General features: G+C 39.7%; 1 protein-coding gene across 3 annotated transcripts; it reads right to left on the bottom strand.

Moving 5' to 3' along the window:
- Positions 1 to 9,595: 9,595 nt before the first annotated feature.
- On the bottom strand, positions 9,596 to 18,917 carry LOC131977007 (mitochondrial glycine transporter B-like). Of its 3 annotated transcripts, XM_059340265.1 has the most exons (8): positions 18,466 to 18,917; positions 18,034 to 18,123; positions 15,560 to 15,684; positions 14,677 to 14,761; positions 14,186 to 14,365; positions 13,159 to 13,327; positions 12,007 to 12,170; positions 9,596 to 11,909 (listed from the first exon to the last, which is right to left on the bottom strand). In XM_059340265.1, exons 2-8 carry the CDS (start codon positions 18,046 to 18,048, stop codon positions 11,787 to 11,789), a joined length of 861 nt encoding a protein of 286 aa, XP_059196248.1. In that variant the 5' UTR covers positions 18,049 to 18,123; positions 18,466 to 18,917; the 3' UTR covers positions 9,596 to 11,786. The 3 variants fall into 3 exon arrangements, with proteins under 3 accessions (XP_059196248.1, XP_059196255.1, XP_059196240.1); XM_059340272.1 differs by lacking the exon at positions 18,034 to 18,123; XM_059340257.1 differs by lacking the exons at positions 18,034 to 18,123; positions 18,466 to 18,917 and adding an exon at positions 16,452 to 16,602.
- Positions 18,918 to 19,555: the final 638 nt, after the last annotated feature.

The raw sequence follows: 19,555 nt of genomic DNA, 5'->3' as shown, positions 1-19,555 counted from the left end.
TTTCTCATTTAGCAAACACATTTGTTGGAGCCAGAACTGAAAAAAAATTAGAATGTTAATTTTATAATGTTTTTCTATCACACTCACATTACTCCAACGAGAAGGGCACTCAGGGAGGGCGGACCCCAGAGGTGTGTGATTAAAGTGAGATTGTGTCAAAACATTTTAGTTAGTTTTTGGCAAAATCCAACTCTAAACAGTGTCTGTTTCAAATAAGTGGCATCTATTTCTGAGCTTCCACCAAGGATTTACTGGTTTTAAATGTACAGTAGATCTGTACATCTTTTGTTGTTCCTTTTTCTTGGTTTGTAATAATTATTAATTCATTTACCTATTAACTTATCATAATGGCAAATGGGTTGCACTTATATAGCGTTCCTATCCAAAGCGCTTTACACTACACACTACGCTCATTGAGCCATTCACACACACATCCATACTGGTGGCCGAGGCTACCAGGGCACACTTGCCACCATTGGGAATTCATTCACACACAATTTGGGATTGCCCAAGGATACTTTGACATGTAGCCGCCATGGTCGGGGATCGAACCACCAACCTTTCGGTTACTGGAAGAAAGCTCTACCAACTGAACTGAATTAAGTTCAGTTCGGTTGCCTCAATTGTTTTTGTTTTGTTAAGCAGACTGGGTGTGTCCGTCCTATAGATTTGTTTTGTCGACACACTATTTAAATATTTTAATTCTTACTTCGGTAAGTATGCAAACATTTGTCCCTAGATTAATCCAAGAGGAGATAAACAAATCTACAATTTCAATTGACCCAGAGAAACCAGGATGAAGATGGTCGTCTTCTACAATGTCATTTAGCAGATGCTTATTTATCACGATGAGCACTCTGATTTGTAGAATTCACAGTGCACATCATTGTTACAAGTGTGTGCAGTTTGTCTGCAAAACATGTTCATATGTCAAGACCCAGTATCTGGTTGAGTGCTCAGAGTTACCGCAAGACCTGACCTGTCACCCCTCACCAGTAAGCTGGAGGAAGAGGTGTTCAAACGGACTCAGTCCAGTTCAGGATGGATAGGTCTCTACAAGGATCGCAGCAGCCCCAGTGGATGGAAGTGGTCCGGAGGCACAAACGCCACCTACCTAAACTAGTATGCTAAACCACACTCCTCTTATAATTGTAATAATGCCTATTGGTACAGCCAATTCCAAAGATGGACTCTTGCTAATAGCTACACGAACGGACATTTCTTCTGCTTGAATCTGATTGTAGTGGAGGTGAAGAAGTCCTGGTAGGATGCAGAACTACAGAGAGCAAGACACTAACCAACCTCCTCTCTGAGACTGAATGCCTTCTGGCCCAGAGAGCGATCCAGGAAGGTGAGATAACTGAGCAGGTGTTACCTGGAGGACCGCTGGCTGTGGGTGAACAGCGACCCTCTGGAGTACCAGGCCTGGCCTCAGGGAGGACATCAGGACCACCAGTGTCCATTACAGAAACGCTGCGGGGCTTTAACAAGAGAGGGACTGTGGCAGAACTTAGACTGTCGGGACAAACTCAACTTCATCTGCACCTCGCCCCCAGGAAGACTAGTGAACTGCCATGGCATAAGCTAAAGGGGATCCTTTTATTAAACATAAAACAAAACCTGAGTGTGAGAGTGAACGTAGTGATACAGCAATAAGAAATGTACTGAAATCTCAATAGTGTAATTATAATATATAATATAATTTGTGAATGACAGTAAAAAATCTGTGACATCGTGTTGACGCTGGGCTGCATAGGTATCATTTCATAGTCTATGAAAATTTTAAATTTTAAAAAATGTTTATGTCATTGTAAGACCAAAGAAAATCTCAATTACAGAAGCTCTCTCAATCAGCTGATACTTTATTGTAGATTTGGATCCAAATTGATCTACATATAAAGTGGTCTTACCAGTGTTGCAACAAACAAACAAAATATTTAAAATTGACGAAACAAGCTAAATAGAAAGATCTATGAGACATAAAATAAAATGACTCAAGAAAGAGAATTAAAGCTTACAATGAAATCAAAACAAAACCAACATAAAATCTATCAACAAAGAAATAACCCCTACAAGGTGATCCCCTGACTTGCCCTTGAGCACCACAATCAGGTCAAACCTTAAATGTGTCCAAATGACAGTAAAACTACATTCCCATCAGCCTCAACCAGCTTTGTGTTAAGTGCTAAATAGCCAATTCTAGCATGCTAACACACTAAACTAAGATAACTGTTGTACTTGCTAAACATCAACATTAGCATTCAGCAAGTACAGCCTTCTGCTGTGACAGCTTGTGTCTGGTATTGTTCCATCTTCTGAGTCCATATGTGTGTGTGTGTGTGTGTGTGTGTGTGTGTGTGTGTGTGTGTGTGTGTGTGTGTGTGTGTGTGTGTGTTGAGGACCGAAACACATTTTTAACCAACAGAGTGAGGACATTTTTGCGAAGGAAGGACATTTTGGCTGGTCCTCACTTCTTTAAAGGCTTTTTTGAGAATTCAGACTTTGTTTTAAGGTTAAGGTTTATGTTAGGGTTAGGGTTGGGCATTTAGTTGTGATGGTAAAGGTTAGGTTAAAGGAACACTCCACCGTTTTTTCATATTAAAACATGTTATTCGGGTAAGTAAGACGAGTCGATACAGACCTCTTGCGTCTCAATGCGTGCACTCAATCGCCCTGGCGCGCGGAGCTACTTGGCTAGCACTTAGCTTAGCCCAGTTCATTCATTAGGACCCAAACAGATGGACAGTTAGAAGCGACCAAACTCCTCCACGTTTTCCCTATTTAAATACAGCTACACGAGTAGTTAAACGACCAAGTATGGCGACACAAAATAAAACGTGGCGCTTTTCGAAGCGGATAAAATGGATAACTATAATGTATGGCGGAATAGCACTTGGGAGCACTTCGACTCGGCGCAGTAATATCATCACTTCCGCTCCCTCTCACTTCCGTCAGGAGTTTTTATCCGCTTCGAAAAGCGGATAAAAAAAGTGTTTTGCCATGTGTTGAAATGTCTGTTTTTCTGTCTGTAAATGGATTTTGTCAATGAGATAGCATCACAAGCGAACATCACAAGCCTTACAGGTGTGCAGTTGAGATAAAAATGAATGCCAAGATTAAGTATGGGTGCGGTCCGAGCAAGGGCACCAGAAGTAGGGAAATATGGACGGGGTCGTTGGCTCCCCCACATTACACCCGTAGCCCATATTAGTTTATGAGTGTCATCACATATAATGTGTCATCATTGCAAAGTGTGACACTGTAAAAGGTCCCAAAGAGGTAACAACCAAATCCAGTTAGCAGCTCGTACATTATCTCATTTCAATTAGTCTGAAAGTCACCAACATACATGTATCTCTAGGTTGCCTGATTTTTTCTGACTTCACAACATTTCACCGATCACACTCTATGATCAGATTATGAATTTGTTGTTTTGTTATCTTTTGTTTGTTTGTTTGTTTTACCATGATCACAATCCTAAACTTTTTTCTAGTTTAACTCCTGTTATCACACATTGTGACATGCTATAGCTGTGATCGTAGAAACTGGTGTCATTTTCTGAGGGTCAGTAAATCTGCAGGGCCTTTATACTTCACCTGACAATATTATTTCAACCCTTCAGGCCTTCTATCAATAGTTGATCCTCTACATCACAGAATCTGATGGGTCACAGATTTCAACACAACACAATCTTTTAACTTAAAGACTACACAAAGCATTTTATGTAGTTGGTCAATATCAAAAGGCAGGCAGGATACGGTGAGTTCAAACCGGACCTACTTTCACCAACTCAAGGTCAAATGGAAATCAACTTCCTAAGCCACACTTGCAATGGAAATAGAGGCTTAACTTGAGGTGATGAATGGTAAAGCAGTATCATGATTTATTTTACTCATTGCACTACCTCCAACGATTATTGGAGGTACTTTTCTTTAACCCATTGACGCCTAAAACGCCTGTAAAACCTCTGGGCGATTTTAAAATCACCCCCTATAACCTGAAGTTTTTCTGGAAATTCAACAGAAGTGTCAACGCTTCCTACTAAATAATAGATTTTTCAGCCTCTGGAGCAGATAGAAATTAAATTCAAAACGTATTTGAGAGCTTACAATACTACAAAACGACGTATCCGCGTTCCAGGCTTCAATGGGTTAAGAAAACAATTTTTTTCAGTCATATCAACACATATCAGCACAGGTCAACACCTTGAATAAAAGACGTCACATGTGACCACTAGGCTATTCAACACGGTGTCAAGATTTAATTTTGCATAACTGCATATGTAAACAAAGATTAAGTCACAGCAGGAGACATTAACTGACTTCACTAAGAAGAAGAAAGAGAGGAGGGAGCACACTGAACACAGGCTTCACCTTGAACAGAACAAGTTTTTGCTCATCTCTACAATTTGCCGTAAACTTGACCACCATGGGGATTGTGCTTTGGAAGATGCTCTTTATTGCAAGTGTGTCAACGTCTCAGTTTGGAAAGCATGTTTATGTGCCAATCGCCAAATCATGGGATGATGCTCAAATCTACTGCAGAAAACTTTACACTGATCTGTCCCCCATCACTACGCCATGGGCTGAAAAGGAACTGAAAAATGCAACAACTGGGAAAGTTACGGGTAACTCTTGGATTGGTCTCTACAGAGATCCAGAGGTACCCAAACGCTGGATGTGGTCAGGAGGAGGAGATGCAGCAAACATACGCTGGGATGTGAACGAACCAACTAACGATGTCAATGAGAGGTCTGTTGCTTTTTGTTTGCACGGCTGTAAGTGGAAAGGATGGCACAATTACTATGATTTTCACAAGCTGCACTTCTTCTGCTTGAACTTGATCCTGGTAAAGATCCAGAGCGACTGGGAAAATGCAATGAAATACTGTAGAAACAATCACATTGAACTCACCAGCCTGCCCTCTGAGACCGACAACCTTCTGGCCCTGAGCAAGATGAAGCACGCCAGGCTGATTACTGACAAAGTGTGGATCGGCTTGCGTTACCTTGGGGACCACTGGCTGTGGGTGGATGGTCACCCTCTTGGGTACCAGGCCTGGCTTCAGGGAGGAGATCAGGACCACCAGTGTCCAATACGGAACCGCTGTGGAGCTTTAACTATAGACGGAGTGTGGGAGAACCGGGACTGTGAGGAAAAACTCAGCTTCATCTGTTACTAGATCTCATTAATTGAATTTAGTTTTACAACAGCTCGCTCTCGTTAGAGATAACATGTTTTGTTTCAACATGCTCAGTTTAAATATAATAACATCTTTTTGGTAATACCTGTTTTGTAAAAATAGTTCTGAGTGCCATTTTAACTGTAATGACAAGGTCAAGTCACTGTGTGATTTAAGCTTTAAGTTATCTTTTTTCTCTTTCCATGTTTCTTTCAAGTCAGTTTAGAAACTAAAGGGCACAAACGTGTCGATAACGATTCCCTAACCTTATTTTCCTTATATGTACTTAATAAAATGTTAACATCTTGCAATTTTCTAATAAATTATAAATAAATTATAAATACATTTCTTTAAGCACAAACTTTCAACAGTATATGACTCATTGAAATTGATAATATAAAATGATATATTTGCAAATGAATGCTTCACATAATGTCACAAGCATACCATATATTATGGTTTGGTACCAATGTGGCACAGCAGCACTCAGGTGTCTGAAGCTAACAATGCTATTACACCAGGGCAGCACCACAGGGACTTCATGGTACATTCAGGAAACTCTAAGAAACTTAAGTTGTTGTTGAAAAATACCCTTCTGCAATCTAGTGTTTTTTGTATTTTAAACAGTTTGTTCCCAATCGACTGGTGAAATAAGTTAGTGTTATTCCATTTTAAATAAATTATTCAAATTTGACTATAGCCTTAATGTCATTCCCCAAAAAAATATGGTTACATAAAACTTGATGCTGCATAGTGTCTAATTCAAAAGAAAAATTTCCAAATGTAGCTGTGATTGTTTTTTTTCTCTTTACAAATCAAGACTTGCCCTTACCTTCAGTGCTAAAAAAAATTGAATTGAATTGTGACATTAAAATTGAAAGTCTAATTGTATTCTAGATGTGGAGAATAGTGACTCCGCCTAAAGGCCTTTTTACAATATTATGCTTGTTTTCCGTGCTCTCATAATTATCATATCCTAATGAAAACGCCTGTGGTGCATGCCTTGGCACACACATGTCCATTTGAATTAACACGCATACACTTAAGGGTTCCGGTTGGAGGGTTAGAAAATAAGATCACCTTACACATTGGAACATCTCAATTTAAATCATGCAAACAGCGACAAAACTGTGTTGCTGGAAAGATTACATTTTAATGAACACATTAAAGACTGACTGTGTACACTCACCGGCCACTTTATTAGCTAGCAGGTGTTCATAATAAAGTGGCCCGTGTGGTCTTCTTCAGAGTTCAGAGATGGTCTTCTGCATAAATTGGTTAGAACAAGTGGTTATTTGAGTTACTGTTGCTTTTCCATCATCTTGAACCAGTCTGGCCATTCTCCTCTGACCTCTGGCACTAACATGGCATTTTGGCCCAGAGAACTGCCGCTCACTGAATATTTTGTCTTTTTCGGCCCATTCTCTGTAAACCCTAGAGATGGTTCAGCATGAAAATCCCAGTAGATCAGCAGTTTCTGAAAAACTCAGATAAATGCCATGTTCAAAGTCACTTAAATTAACTTTCTTCCCCATTACAGTTAACTAATTATGTGCAGGGGTAGACAGCATTTTAGCAATGTCATTGTGAGGCTATTAGATGCTAACATTAGCATTTAGCAGAAAGCACTGCCGCGTCTACAGCCATCAGAGCTGCTAGCAGGCTATGCATTTTTGTTTTTGTTTCACTATGATCACAATTCTAAAGCATACTTTAACTCCCACTACCAGAAACTGTGTCATGCTAATGGTGTGATAGCAGAAACCGGAAGCCATGTCTGTAGTTCAGTAGGTCTGCAGGGCCTTTACACCTCACCTTTTTTTTTTTTTTTTTAAATCAGTAGTTGATTACATCTGATGGGTGCAAAACAAGAATCCATTGTTTTGTCAAAACACTACACAAAGCATTTTTCCTTACATTATATAAGTTGTTCAAAGTCAAACGAAGGCACACTATGTGAGTTTAAACAGGACACAAGGTCAAATGAAAATAAACTTCCATAGCCAAATCTTCTATGTAAATGTGTGGGAGCTTACCCAACAAGCAAAACAATGATGTGTCACTGTTTTGCATGCTGTTTTGGATGCTATACCCTCTGCCCTATGCAGAAATTTGCTGCTACTTCTACACTGAAGTTTATTTTTAAACGTCTTCATCTACTGTGCACTTTAATTATTGTCTACTTTAGTGTAAGGATAAATTTGTCTCTGTTTGTGCGGTGCACTTTACGTTACTTTACCTTATAGGGACCACAATGGAAATAAGCCTTAGGGCTTTATTGTGTCATCCCAGACTATTTTTTATCTATTCATATTACGTATGACACAGGTTGCTGTCTCATATTTTTTATATCAAGAATGGTCAAATAAAATCAATCAATCAATCAATCGATCAATCAATCAATCAAGTGTTAGAAATGTCTTGTCTTGTGTTCACAGTGGGATGGTTAAAAACATACTTTCCATTCATTTGTATGTCTGCTACATGTGAAGAAATTGACAATAAAGCTGACTTTGACTTTGACTTCTTGCAGTTAAGGACAGCTGAATTAATTCCCTGTGTAGGGTCTACTACAATCTATTGATTATTGTATGGAGGGGCCCTATACACAATTTACTTTGCAAAACCTTTAACACACCGTGCCGTCTTGTGCATTATCCAGTTTTAACTAATGTAGTTTTGAGGTGTTTTATTCATTCCATTTTTGTTGCAGAAACATCACATGGTCAACCACAAGGCTATTATGACTCCCCAGATAATAATTTTGCATAATTTCATATGTATGCAAACTTTAAGTAACAGCAGGAGACATTCACTGACTTCACTAAGAAGAAGCAACAGAGGAGGGAGCACACTGAACACAGGCTTCACCTTGAACAGAACAAGTTTTTGCTCATCTCTACAATTTGCTGTAAACTTGACCACCATGGGGATTGTGCTTTGGAAGATGCTCTTTATTGCAAGTGTGTCGGCGTTGGAGTTTGGAAAGCACATTTATGTGCCAGATTCCAAATCATGGGATGATGCTCGAACCTACTGCAAAAATCAATACATCGATCTGTCCCCCATCACGACGCCGCGGGCTGAAAAGAAACTGAAAAATGCAACAATTGGGAAAGTTAACGGTATGTTTTGGATCGGTCTCCACATAGATGGATCACAATGGAGGTGGTCAGGAGGAGGAGATGCTACAAACATACCGTGGACTGAAGGACAACCTGATAGCACTGCGAATCAGACAGCTGGTTGTGTTTGTTGGCACAACTGTAGATGGAATGGATGGCACAATTACAAACCACAATATCCTCTTCCCTTCTTCTGCTTCAATCTGATCGTGATACAGATCCAGAAGAACTGGGAGGCTGCATGGAGATACTGTAGAAAACAACACACTTCACTCACCAGCCTGCCCTCTGAGACCGACAACCTTCTGGCACTGAGCAAGATCAACAACCAAATGATCACTGAGCCGGTGTGGATCGGCCTGCGTTACCTTGGGGACAGCTGGCTGTGGACGGACCGTGAACCTCTGGAGTACCAGGCCTGGCTTCAGGGAGGAGATCAGGACCACCAGTGTCCAATACGGAACCGCTGTGGAGCTTTAACTATAGACGGAGTGTGGGAGAACCGGGACTGTGAGGAAAAACTCAGCTTCATCTGTTACTAGATCTCATTAATTTAATTTAGTTTTACAACAGCTCGCTCTCGTTAGAGATAACATGTTTTGTTTCAACATGCTCAGTTTAAATATCTTTTTGCCAATACCTGTTTTGTAAAAATAGTTCTGAGCTTCATCTGTTACTAGATCTCATGGGATGGGCTGAAGTTCTCAAGAGCTCACTCTTGTTAGAGGTAACATGTCAGATTTTGTTTTAAAATTTGTACTATTGTTGTACTACTATCATACTGGTATTACTGTTATTAAGTTAGTTTTGATTTTCAGCTTTAAATAATCATTTAGTTTGTGTGTATGTGTACTGAAGGGAACACACTTGTCCCAGTCTAACAATTATCTAACCTCTTCTTTAATAATATTCTTTAAATATTTATTCAATTATTGAAAGGTTGTGAGAATGCCTATTAAACTATAGTACACACTTTCCACAGTGTATACGTTTTTTTAGACCTCGACTAATGTGAGCTGATATATTTCATGTATTACATTAACATATATTGTAATTCATATATTGTGGTTGTAATGGCTGGTTTTGGCTGTTGAAGAGTCCTATCTCATGGCTCTGAAAATATTTTGTAGCAATATCCATACGCTGTTTTGTTGATACCATGACTGGCACTATATTTCCAAGAAAAAATGTTGGTGTGGGTTATAAAACAGTTGCTATCTAGAAATAAAGCAAAATTAATAACAAAGCATAGTCTACTTCTTAATTATCAATTTAAAAAAAAGTCAAAATTAGTCTTTAAAAAAAGGAAAATTTATTGACTTAAAAACCAGGCAGGCACAGACACAGAGTCCGTCTGAGCAAACACATGCACAGACAAAATATCTAAATAACAATGACTGTAAACAAAACATAGTCACATCAGAGGAGTAACAAAGGCGACAGGAGAGGAGTGGTGTGATGATGAAGGCGAGGTTGACGAGGTTAAACTTCCATATGGGAACTATGGTACATTTAGATACGGTTTGTGTTACACAGCAAACACTGAAACCTATTCCTGTCAATAAATTTTGTCTTTCTGCTACATGACCTTCACTGTCACATTACACATCCTCAGTATGTTTACACTTTGGGTGTGTAATGATCTTTTTTTGTTCAGACAATTAGGTCTTTCAATTTCCCTCACTAAAAACATCTTCCATTTGGCATTATATCTATAAACATTTTCAATATATGACCTATTTTTTTTATATCAACAATAATAAATAATATTTATAGCGAAGGGCAGACTGTACAATAAACATAAAAATATGGGCTTCTTTTGTTACAACCAATAATTGTGCATTAAGTCAAATATTCACAAAGCCAGGAAGACGCTGCAAATGTAAATTTCTGTCACATCTCTCCAGCGCTGATAAGGATTCTGTATAAGTTTTATGAACACAGTAGCACAATGATTTAACCAGTGACATCTGTTGGCTTAATGGTCTGGTAATATGCTCACAGGAGGTAACTGACTCCAACAAAATCAAAAGTAAAGATTGTAATGTATTTAAAGAGTTCCGATTTATTAAAGTGAGCTTGTATGAAGTATTTATTCATAGTCAGTGTTACCTACAGTAGATGGTGGTCGGCATGCCCCCAGTTTGGAGAAGCAGGCAGGAGTACCAACTTTAGAAAAAAAAAATCAATAACAGTTTCAGTGTACACTATATTCAGAAGATTTCATCACTTTATCTTGCCATCAGAAAACCTTTTCTGATGTGAAACTGAAGCATTTATCTTCGCTCTCCTCAAGGCAACCAGACTCCATTGTCATTTTATCTTGCAGCACTCGGAGGTTGCTGGTTCACTGCAGCCTTGATCAGTTAGTTTGTGTTATTGTGTGACTATGGTGTTTCAAAAAGTTTGGTTGGGAAACCTGCCTGCTTCTCTAAACTGGAGATGTGACGACCGCCATCTACTGTAGTAATACATTGACAATGAATAGGTACCTCATACAACCCCACTTCAAAAAATCAGAACTATCCATTAAATGTGTAGGGGAAAAAAGTTAAATTAAGAAAACACTTACTTAAACACAGGAAATGATTCAAATAGCATTGCTGGTTTTTTTATCCTAAAAAAATATTAAGCATTTTAATTACAAAACCCATTAAAAAAAACAACACAAAATCCAGATCAGACTGAAATGCCATTACAGGTCTGAGAATGTGTTAACACTTGTGTATAAACTTTAAATTAGCATAGTTTTGAGCAGTATGGTAATAAAGGCTTTATTGTGATTTGTTCCCATAATTCAGTGTGAATACTAGTGATTGTCTGAGCCCAACAAGAAATTAAAGATTTAAGTCTTCCTGGAAATTGGCAAGTAAGAAACATTGCTCAATCTAATGCAAGTTATCGTAGATATTGCAGGGCGAATCTCTCTGCAGTGCTTCGCTTTTGGGTACCTCAGCAGATGAACGGTACACAGGCTCGCTGATCCTGTTTGTCCTGACAGCATTTTTAAAATACCTTCACAGTCACAGGCACTCTGTAAATGGCATTTTTTGTGGCAGCCAGACTTCAGCGAGTCCAAATATAAATAGTGAGAGGAGGAATAAGTTCACTTCACAGCAGGGAGTGTCACCTCAGTCCAAGATTGACATTAAAAGTGTCAGGTGAAACATCACAATCTTGAACTTAACAGACACAAACAGGCACATTTTCACAAACATTTAAATATCAACAAATACACACGCACACGCATGCGCACGTGCACACGCACACACACACACACACACACACACCATTCTTACTCTGCCATATTTATTCACCTGGTTCCTCTTCTAGAAATCTTGGTAGTGCTGGTTCATCGTCTCTACAAGCTCCTCGGCTCCCTTCTCTGCCTTCACAAGGCTTTCAGTCAGACAATAATGAATTTCATTATTATCCGTTCAAATTCTATCCTGTTTTATTGTGGCCCAACACTGATGCTCTTCAGGATTTGAGGCCCATTCGAGCCATCAGCTGTTCGTAGACAGTCCAAGCCATAGCAGCCATCAGGGTGCGTCGCAGAGATCTGGGTACAGCCCCACGAAAAAAACCTCTCATGCCGTGCTCCTGAGGGAGGGGACAAAGCAGGAGAGGTCATTATGATATATTGTCAAATGTGCAACAATCAAAAAACTGACAGCTGTAATTCAAAAGGGGCACAAACCGTGTATATGTAGTGGATAGCGTCTGTCGTGCTCCAGTGGGATGGGCTGACTTGAATATGGGTCTTCACCACGTCTGCTGGTTGCGTGGCCAAAGACGCCATGACACCTGCCACCACCCCACAGCCGAAGTTCACCAGAGGGACGTAGACTGAGGAAGTCACCTCTGAGAGAGAGAAAAAAAAATCAGGTAACCGGAGAAAGTAGAGGAGTATGTTTTAGAGAGTGGAACACTGGACGTGTTGTCACAGTCACTGAAAGTGATCCAGGCAGAGGTCAAGTATGGATTCAAATTTAGCACAAATATTCACAGAAAAACTGGCAAAACAAAACAGAATTAATGTGTGTGCCAATCCACTATTATTATGCAAATATTAAACAGCTGGTGATGCTAATTCTCCAGTCAGTTGCAATTAAAAGCCTGCAGAAAATGAGGGCATGACGTGATGATTCCAGTCATTACTCAAACAAAAAATTGTGTAGAACATATGACAGAAAAATGTTTGAGAATCCTGGTCAGTTCTCACAGATGTTTTTATCTGCTGCAATTTTCTCATCAATTCAGTGACAAGTGATATTTAGTTCATGTTAATCATGGTTTATTCAACACGTCTGTATCTGCATTTATTTTTTACTGACACACCAACTTTTTCACCCCAGTCAAGTCTTTTTTTGTGATTTTCAACTCTTTTTTTTCTCTCAGTAGAATATCTGATGTTTCAACTCTTTGCGTAATGCAATTGCATTTAACTGCTGAATTGCAGGGCAATGTTGCTTTTCACCCGTGTTAAAAAAATGCACATTGCCACAGCCGGATGTGTGCATCTGTATTTGTGGCACAGCCAATAGGAATGCCCTCCCTCTGAAATGACCTGTGATCTCCTGTCACACACTAGATTTTCTAAAGCTTGAAAACAGAGCCAAGAGGAGATTCGGAAGTCTAGTTTTAACTCAGACCACTTAAATTATAAATTGCTAAAAGGCTATTAAGGACTTTTTGTCTAGTGATGCATTAAAAAAAAGGCCAGATATTTAATTACTAAACTCACTTAATCATTCATGATACACTTCCGGCTGCTCATCACTTCTATAGAAAATAGCGCTGTCCCATTTTATTGACCTCCATTTCTGTTTGCTGATGCAGTGCGTCTCACCTTGAGGCAGCGACTTCTTGGCCTGGCTGTAGAACATGACGTAGATGCCAGAGAACGGAGCGTCTCGGAGCAGCGTGGCAGTCAGCCCTGAGAACAGCGCCCTGACCCCCTCCGTCTCATACACACTCCTCAGAGCCCCCACCACACTCACATAGTTGTAACAGCCACTCTGAAACAACATATCAACATGGGAAATTAATATGGTTTATTTACACAGTTTGCCTTTTCTACTGGGAACATTGGATCCTTTTTTTAACAGTGTTACAGATGGCTGCTGTGGATTGTAGATTGTGGTCATTCATTTAAGGATGCTCGGAGTAATGGTCATTCATTGGGTACAATGTCTGACAAATTCTTCATGGTTTATTCATTGGTCAATATTTAATAGGATGAAGGTGGACAAGATATTCTCATTCTTTGCATAATATATGAGTCATGCATATAAAACATATTTATGCAAAATTATTAAGAATAACCTGTATTTGCCTGGTTCCAGACATTTTTTTCAGCAATTCAAAACGGGTCTAGTGTTGTGGTCACTGAAGTCTGTTTTGAAATTGACGGACCATTCAAAAGCTTTGCAGGCAAGATTTACAATGGGGATATCATCTTAAACCACAAGTCATTATGACTTGGGCTTTTGTTATAGGTCTTTATTTTTTACTATAGGAAGACTCCATGCATGAGTATTACTACAAAATAAGACTCTGCTTCCTTTTTTGAAGCTTGAGTATTTATAAAACACTTGTTGGATCAATAACATGAATAACATATGTTGGCTAAAGGATTTTTTCTTCAAGGGTGAAAGCTCATCAGGCTGGAAATGGAAAACTGGAAGCCAGTTGAGAAACATATGAAAAATCATTAATCATCACTTCATGTAGGAACCAATGCAATCATACATTAACAATTGTCTCAGAAAGTAAACTGCCCAGTTAAAAATTCAACAATGTCAATTGTGGGGAAGGAAGTAATAAAGTCAACTGAGCTGTCATCTGAGGTCAGAGTGCTCTGAACTGTCGCTCACCTCAAATCGTGTCTTGATGACGGTGAACGGCAGCATGCAGATGCCAGCCACAGTTCTGGCACCCGCTCCAAGCAAAACAGCCTCGCCAGCGTTGGGTGCCCGCTCCTGGAAGTAGTGCTGCTTCAGGGAGTAGAAGGTGCTGAAGTAGATGCCCACCCCGGGGATGCAGCGCACAAACGACTGCCAGAGAGGAACAGATGTGTTAAACAATTCTCATATTTGCTTAATGTGATAGTGTTAAAGGTAGTTTTAGCTGAAAAAAGTAATGTAGATCATATTTTTGAAATTATATTCTTATTCTTGTTTCTTTTTCAGGCAAAGCAGACTTAATTTGGCTGAGTAAGTCAAGAGAGGGAAAGACAAAAGACTGCACACGCTGTTGGAGAACAAACACCCTCACTGGCAACAAACAAACATGCAGCAAGAGGATCAATGACTGCAAGAATTCTCATGAATGTTTAAAAAAATCAAAAACAAGGTCAGTTACTTACTGGTGAAACTCCCTTCCACAGACTGAAGAAATTCTCGGTCCTAATGACGTTGATAAAAACGGCAAACATCCCCACCTTTGGTGCTCTGCAGAAGGAAGTTTAGAAATGGTCAAGGACACATTCGAAGGTGCAAACATGCAAAAACAATAACAACAACAACAACAGACACTCAAAGACAAATAAAAAGATAAACTGTTTGGATTTTTATGGTGTGAACTAGGGCTGCATAATATCAGGGAAATGTGCAACAATGCTAAATATTGCAAAAGCAATATTGTTTGCAATTAACAGATATTAAAGCATACTCAGTTCTTAAATGAGGGGTTTATCTGACAAAATAGCCTCTATAGACAGATTACAATTATATAAGTTAATAACATATTCAAAGTGCAATGTGACTACTGTACTGTGCAGCCCTGAAAAATAAACCGCAGTAAACAATAATTAACTGTATAAACTATCTGCCGGAAATTGGTAATGAAGCCCCCACCTGTGGAATGCTATTTACATAAAAATCCACTTTTAGCTGTTAACATTTCCTGTTGCCATTGTTGCTAATTGCAACCAAGCAGCCTGACAGTATGATTACATAGCGCTGGTGTGACTAATTGCCCTATATGGGTCATTCAGGCCGGCACTGCTTGCAAAACTGGTGTGTTTTGCAAGCAGTGCACACACACACACACCAAGCAACTTGGTGTGTGTGTGTGTGTGTGTGTGTGTGTGTGTTTGTGTGTGTCATTTTGTGTCTGGAGAGCATGTCGTGTGTGAGTAAGAGGCAGAAAAAAGAAGAGCAAAAGAGAGATAACATGCTGATGTACATGCAGGAGAAATGTGCATGTACAGATGCGTGTAGGTGTGTTGTGTGTGTGCACACACACACCCTGGCTTGGCACTGTTCTGCAGGGTCTGCAGCCTTGTCTTGACCAGATCCAAAGGCTGGAAGAGCAGTGTAGAGCAGGTGCCACTGAGAGAGCCACACATAAAGGCTTTGAGAGCTGGGTGAGCCTGAGGACAACAGAGACAGAAAGAGGGACGAGAGAAGGGAGAGGACGAGGGAATGTCAAAGAGAGGAGGACATACGGGGAGAGGAGTGACAGGCGAAAGAAATTGCAGAGAGTGGAAAATAGAGAGAAATTAGAATTAAGAGGAGAGGGTGTTGGAGGAAGGGGGAGAGGGAAAGAGAAACATAAAGGATTAGTCACAGTGTAAAAAGAATAATGTGAATATGCATGATTCAACATCTTTCCTCTGCAAAACAATGATCGTTATCTCATAAACATGCAATGGACTTTGATTTCAATATAAATATGATTGTAAGACATTTCAATTACAAAAAAACAAGCCAGTAGCACAGAGCAGAGGCCAGGTTCCTACACAGTGGAGATGATGAAGATGTGGACAGACAGTACAAACACACACACACACACACACACACACACACACACACACACACACACAGGCATTTTATTAAACTGAGACTTGACATTATGTGTGGTTATATGCCTCATGGACAAACATGAGACATAAACGTGGGTGGACAGACGGACACTAAATTCAGCTGCATCTGAAGGTAAACCGTTACGTAAAACACAAACAAACATGAAAAACTGAGAAAAAAATGGTTGTGATAAGGCAATTACAGCAAATAAACCTAAGAAATCTCCACCATACAGCTGCCTGCTTAACATACAACATTCAAAACGTACTATATGTAGTTCCTACACAAATGCCCCTTTTCAATGCACACATTAGGCAGAAACACACACTCCTACCTTCCCCAGGTTGCCCGGGGCTCGACTCTGGGAATCCTGCTTTTCCTGCATTTTGCCCTCTTTCACCTCCCTCTCTCTGTGCTGCTATAACCAACAGCATATTATAAAATAAACATCCATCTCTCTCACAAGCCTTCCTCCCTTCTCTCTATTTCTTTCGGTCTCTCTGCTGCCGACCCACAATGGCTTTCTCCTGCTTCTCGTCCTCCCTCCCCCCCGTTTCACAGCCAGAGCAGAAGCTTAATCCAGCCTACGTTTTTCTATGGGCTTCTATCTTTATCTTTCAGACACAGCAACACATCTGTATTTCCCCCTCTGCAAAGCTCACTGCTAAACTGCATCTTTGTCAAACTGCATGAGTCACGAAGTGGCTGTGTGTGTGTGTGTGTGTGTGTGTGTGTGTGTGTGTGTGTGTGTGTGTGTGTGTGTGTGTGTCGAGTCTGGGGGGCTAGGTCAACCATTCAGATCGAGAGAAAGAAAAATCACTTCATGTTTCAATAATGCTCTACATGTCAGCTCTGTGCCATCTTTGGTGACAATCTGACTTTATTTATTTATTTATTTCCACATGGCTTTCTCATTACTATGTGCAGAACATACGTCCAGAATTACGGCATTCAATGTTGCTCTGGATAGGCAAGTCTCGAATGTTAATGGCAACCAGCTAAAAGGCAACTGATTTTATCCTTGGGCTTTAACTAGGAGTTGGGTGATGCAGGGAGACAATATAAAAAATGTTTTCCCTGTCAGAGATTATGCCACAACGTTTATACCATGGTAATAACCACAGTGCACCCCAAAATCTAAAATGTATAATTTTCCTTTTTCCTGAAGTGTTATTCATAAATCTCGATTGAGATAGATATATCTAGAACTATTCTTTCAAATATCTCTAGATGTATTAGGCCATTGTGGGCATTGTTGCAAATCAATAAGTATGACCGTTTTAAGGAAATATATTTTGGTATGATTTTGACAATATGCTAAAGTCCCTGTTTAATCAGGTGTCTACACAGAAATGAATTGAATTTCCAGACAGTTTTCTATATGACAACATATATTGATATTATGAGATGTAATAAAGGATGCAATAAAGATTTTTTGTCAATGCTACCCACATGTATGTTTTTAACTGCTGCCATCAAGTTGGACCAGATGTCTCTTTTTAATAGTTAATCAACAACCAGTAGCATGGTTGTACAGCAAAATGGTTAAAGGTGAAAATGTGGAATTGCATAATATTACTGTACTGTCACAACACATTCTCGTTGGTTTTCCGAGAATCTACTGCACCTACTGGTACCTTGTTTGCCATGTATCAATAAAAAATATACTAAAAAACTGGATTAATCTGGTTAGTCACATTGGACTGCTATTATTTTGAACACTACTGTATAAACCTAGTTTCAAAGTACGTTAGAATGTTATCAGACTTGTGGGGAAATAATTGCTGACAAAATATTATATAATTCACTCTCTGACACAATGAGCCCACTGACTGTATGATGACCATAACCAAAGAAACTATACATTTATAGTTATCTTAACCAATACAGTGGCAGCAGCCTGCAGGTGCACTCACCGCTGCTAACTCCATCTTTGACCTGGATGCTGAGTCCAGCTTCTCCCCTGGTGCTGCCGTTTTGAAGCTGGATAATGTCAGCCAACGTTACTAAAGTGGGTAAATCAGATGGCAGCCATGAGTCACATTTCAAAAACAATAACAAGACCGTTTTGCTTAAGTATCTATGAAGCCTGGAGCAGCAGCAAGCTAATTTAGCTAACTAGCTGTCAGAGTTTACTAGGGTGACAGACAGCAGCCTCTCAGGACACGCTGACACTGACAACCGGTTCATTTAAAACCAGAGATGGTGACACGCGACTGGTTACAATACAACGTCACAGCTATGACGGACAGTTTTAAAAACGTCACTCAGCCAAATAACGTCACACTCACGTTAGCGTAGTAGACTAGCTGGTTAGCGAGCTAACTTAGCATGCTAGCTCATCTTACCTGACTTTGAAGTGTGTTAAGGGCCGATGAAGGTGATGGTCACACCTGCCAGCTCCAGGAAGCCCATGTTTTTTGTTATTTGCTGTGGCAGTCTGATCTGTGAAGGTCTCTTTAGAGTCTAATGAGAGCAAACACTTGGCTCAATACAGAACTTTCTGGCAATGCTCGGCAGCTAGCTAACGTCAGTGTTAGCTCACTCTAGTAACTTATTAAACTTTAATGACGGCTCTCCTCTATAATAATATGTAACGCTGGTGATGTCCTGGCGTTGGTCGAGTCCTTAAAAGATGTTTCCTTTAGAAAGAAAATTGAACCGCATTTATATCTGTCATACAGCAGTGACTGATGTTAGTAAGCGCCACTTGCTGTGCTGCTGCGACTGTTAGCATCTGGCTAACAAAGTTCACCTCTAGTGAAGCGGCGACGCATCATCATCTCCCTGTTACGCCAACGTATCGAACTGTGACAAGAAAGTATAAATCACCCGTTTAATGGCTGAACATATCGTCACCCTGTTAAAATAATCGCCTAACTCATTTTTTCAAGTTTTGCAGGAAACACAAAAAACTTCACCAAAAGTGTAACATATGACATTTATTAATAATTTCACTCAAAAAGGATGTAACAAAGGTTGGCTATTGGCGTAGTAATAACACTGCGTGTAAATGATGTAACTTAAGAGAAATAAATGATTTAGGCAATTTTTGAACTTGCCTTTGTGACTTAAGCAATATATGGTAACACTTTATTTTGAAGGTGTCTACACAAGTATCATGAGCATTAATGTTACTTCAAAGTGTCATTAATGTTCATGACCGATCCCATGTCATGTTTATGACACGCTCATGTCACTCTTGTGTAGACACCTTCAAAATAAAGTGTTACCAATATTAGTGTCAACAATAAAACACTGATAAACTAAACTGATGACTAAACAATCTCCCTGTAGCTCTTATTTGCTGGGTTCTTAAAGGGGTAAAATCTCATGGTCTGATCAACTGAGCATGTACGCGATTTTACCATAGGTGACCGGCGTCATGAGGAGATGATTTAGGTAAAAAAAACAAAAAACAATTTTGACAAAAAATGA

This window comes from Centropristis striata, chromosome 1 (genome assembly GCF_030273125.1).
Source record: "Centropristis striata isolate RG_2023a ecotype Rhode Island chromosome 1, C.striata_1.0, whole genome shotgun sequence".
NCBI lineage: Eukaryota > Metazoa > Chordata > Actinopteri > Perciformes > Serranidae > Centropristis > Centropristis striata.
This window is presented reverse-complemented; position numbering and strand designations above follow the sequence as displayed.

Bases quoted from the DNA above. Each gene is read 5' to 3' on its own strand.
- LOC131977007 (XM_059340257.1), bottom strand. From the start codon at position 16,502: ATGCAGGAAAAGCAGGATTCCCAGAGTCGAGCCCCGGGCAACCTGGGG. The intron at 14,366-14,676 runs GTAAGTAACTGA...CCTCTCTGGCAG, and splicing joins TGTGGAAGGGAGTTTCACCA to TCGTTTGTGCGCTGCATCCC. The intron at 12,171-13,158 runs GTGAGACGCACT...TCTCTCTCTCAG, and splicing joins CAAGAAGTCGCTGCCTCAAG to AGGTGACTTCCTCAGTCTAC.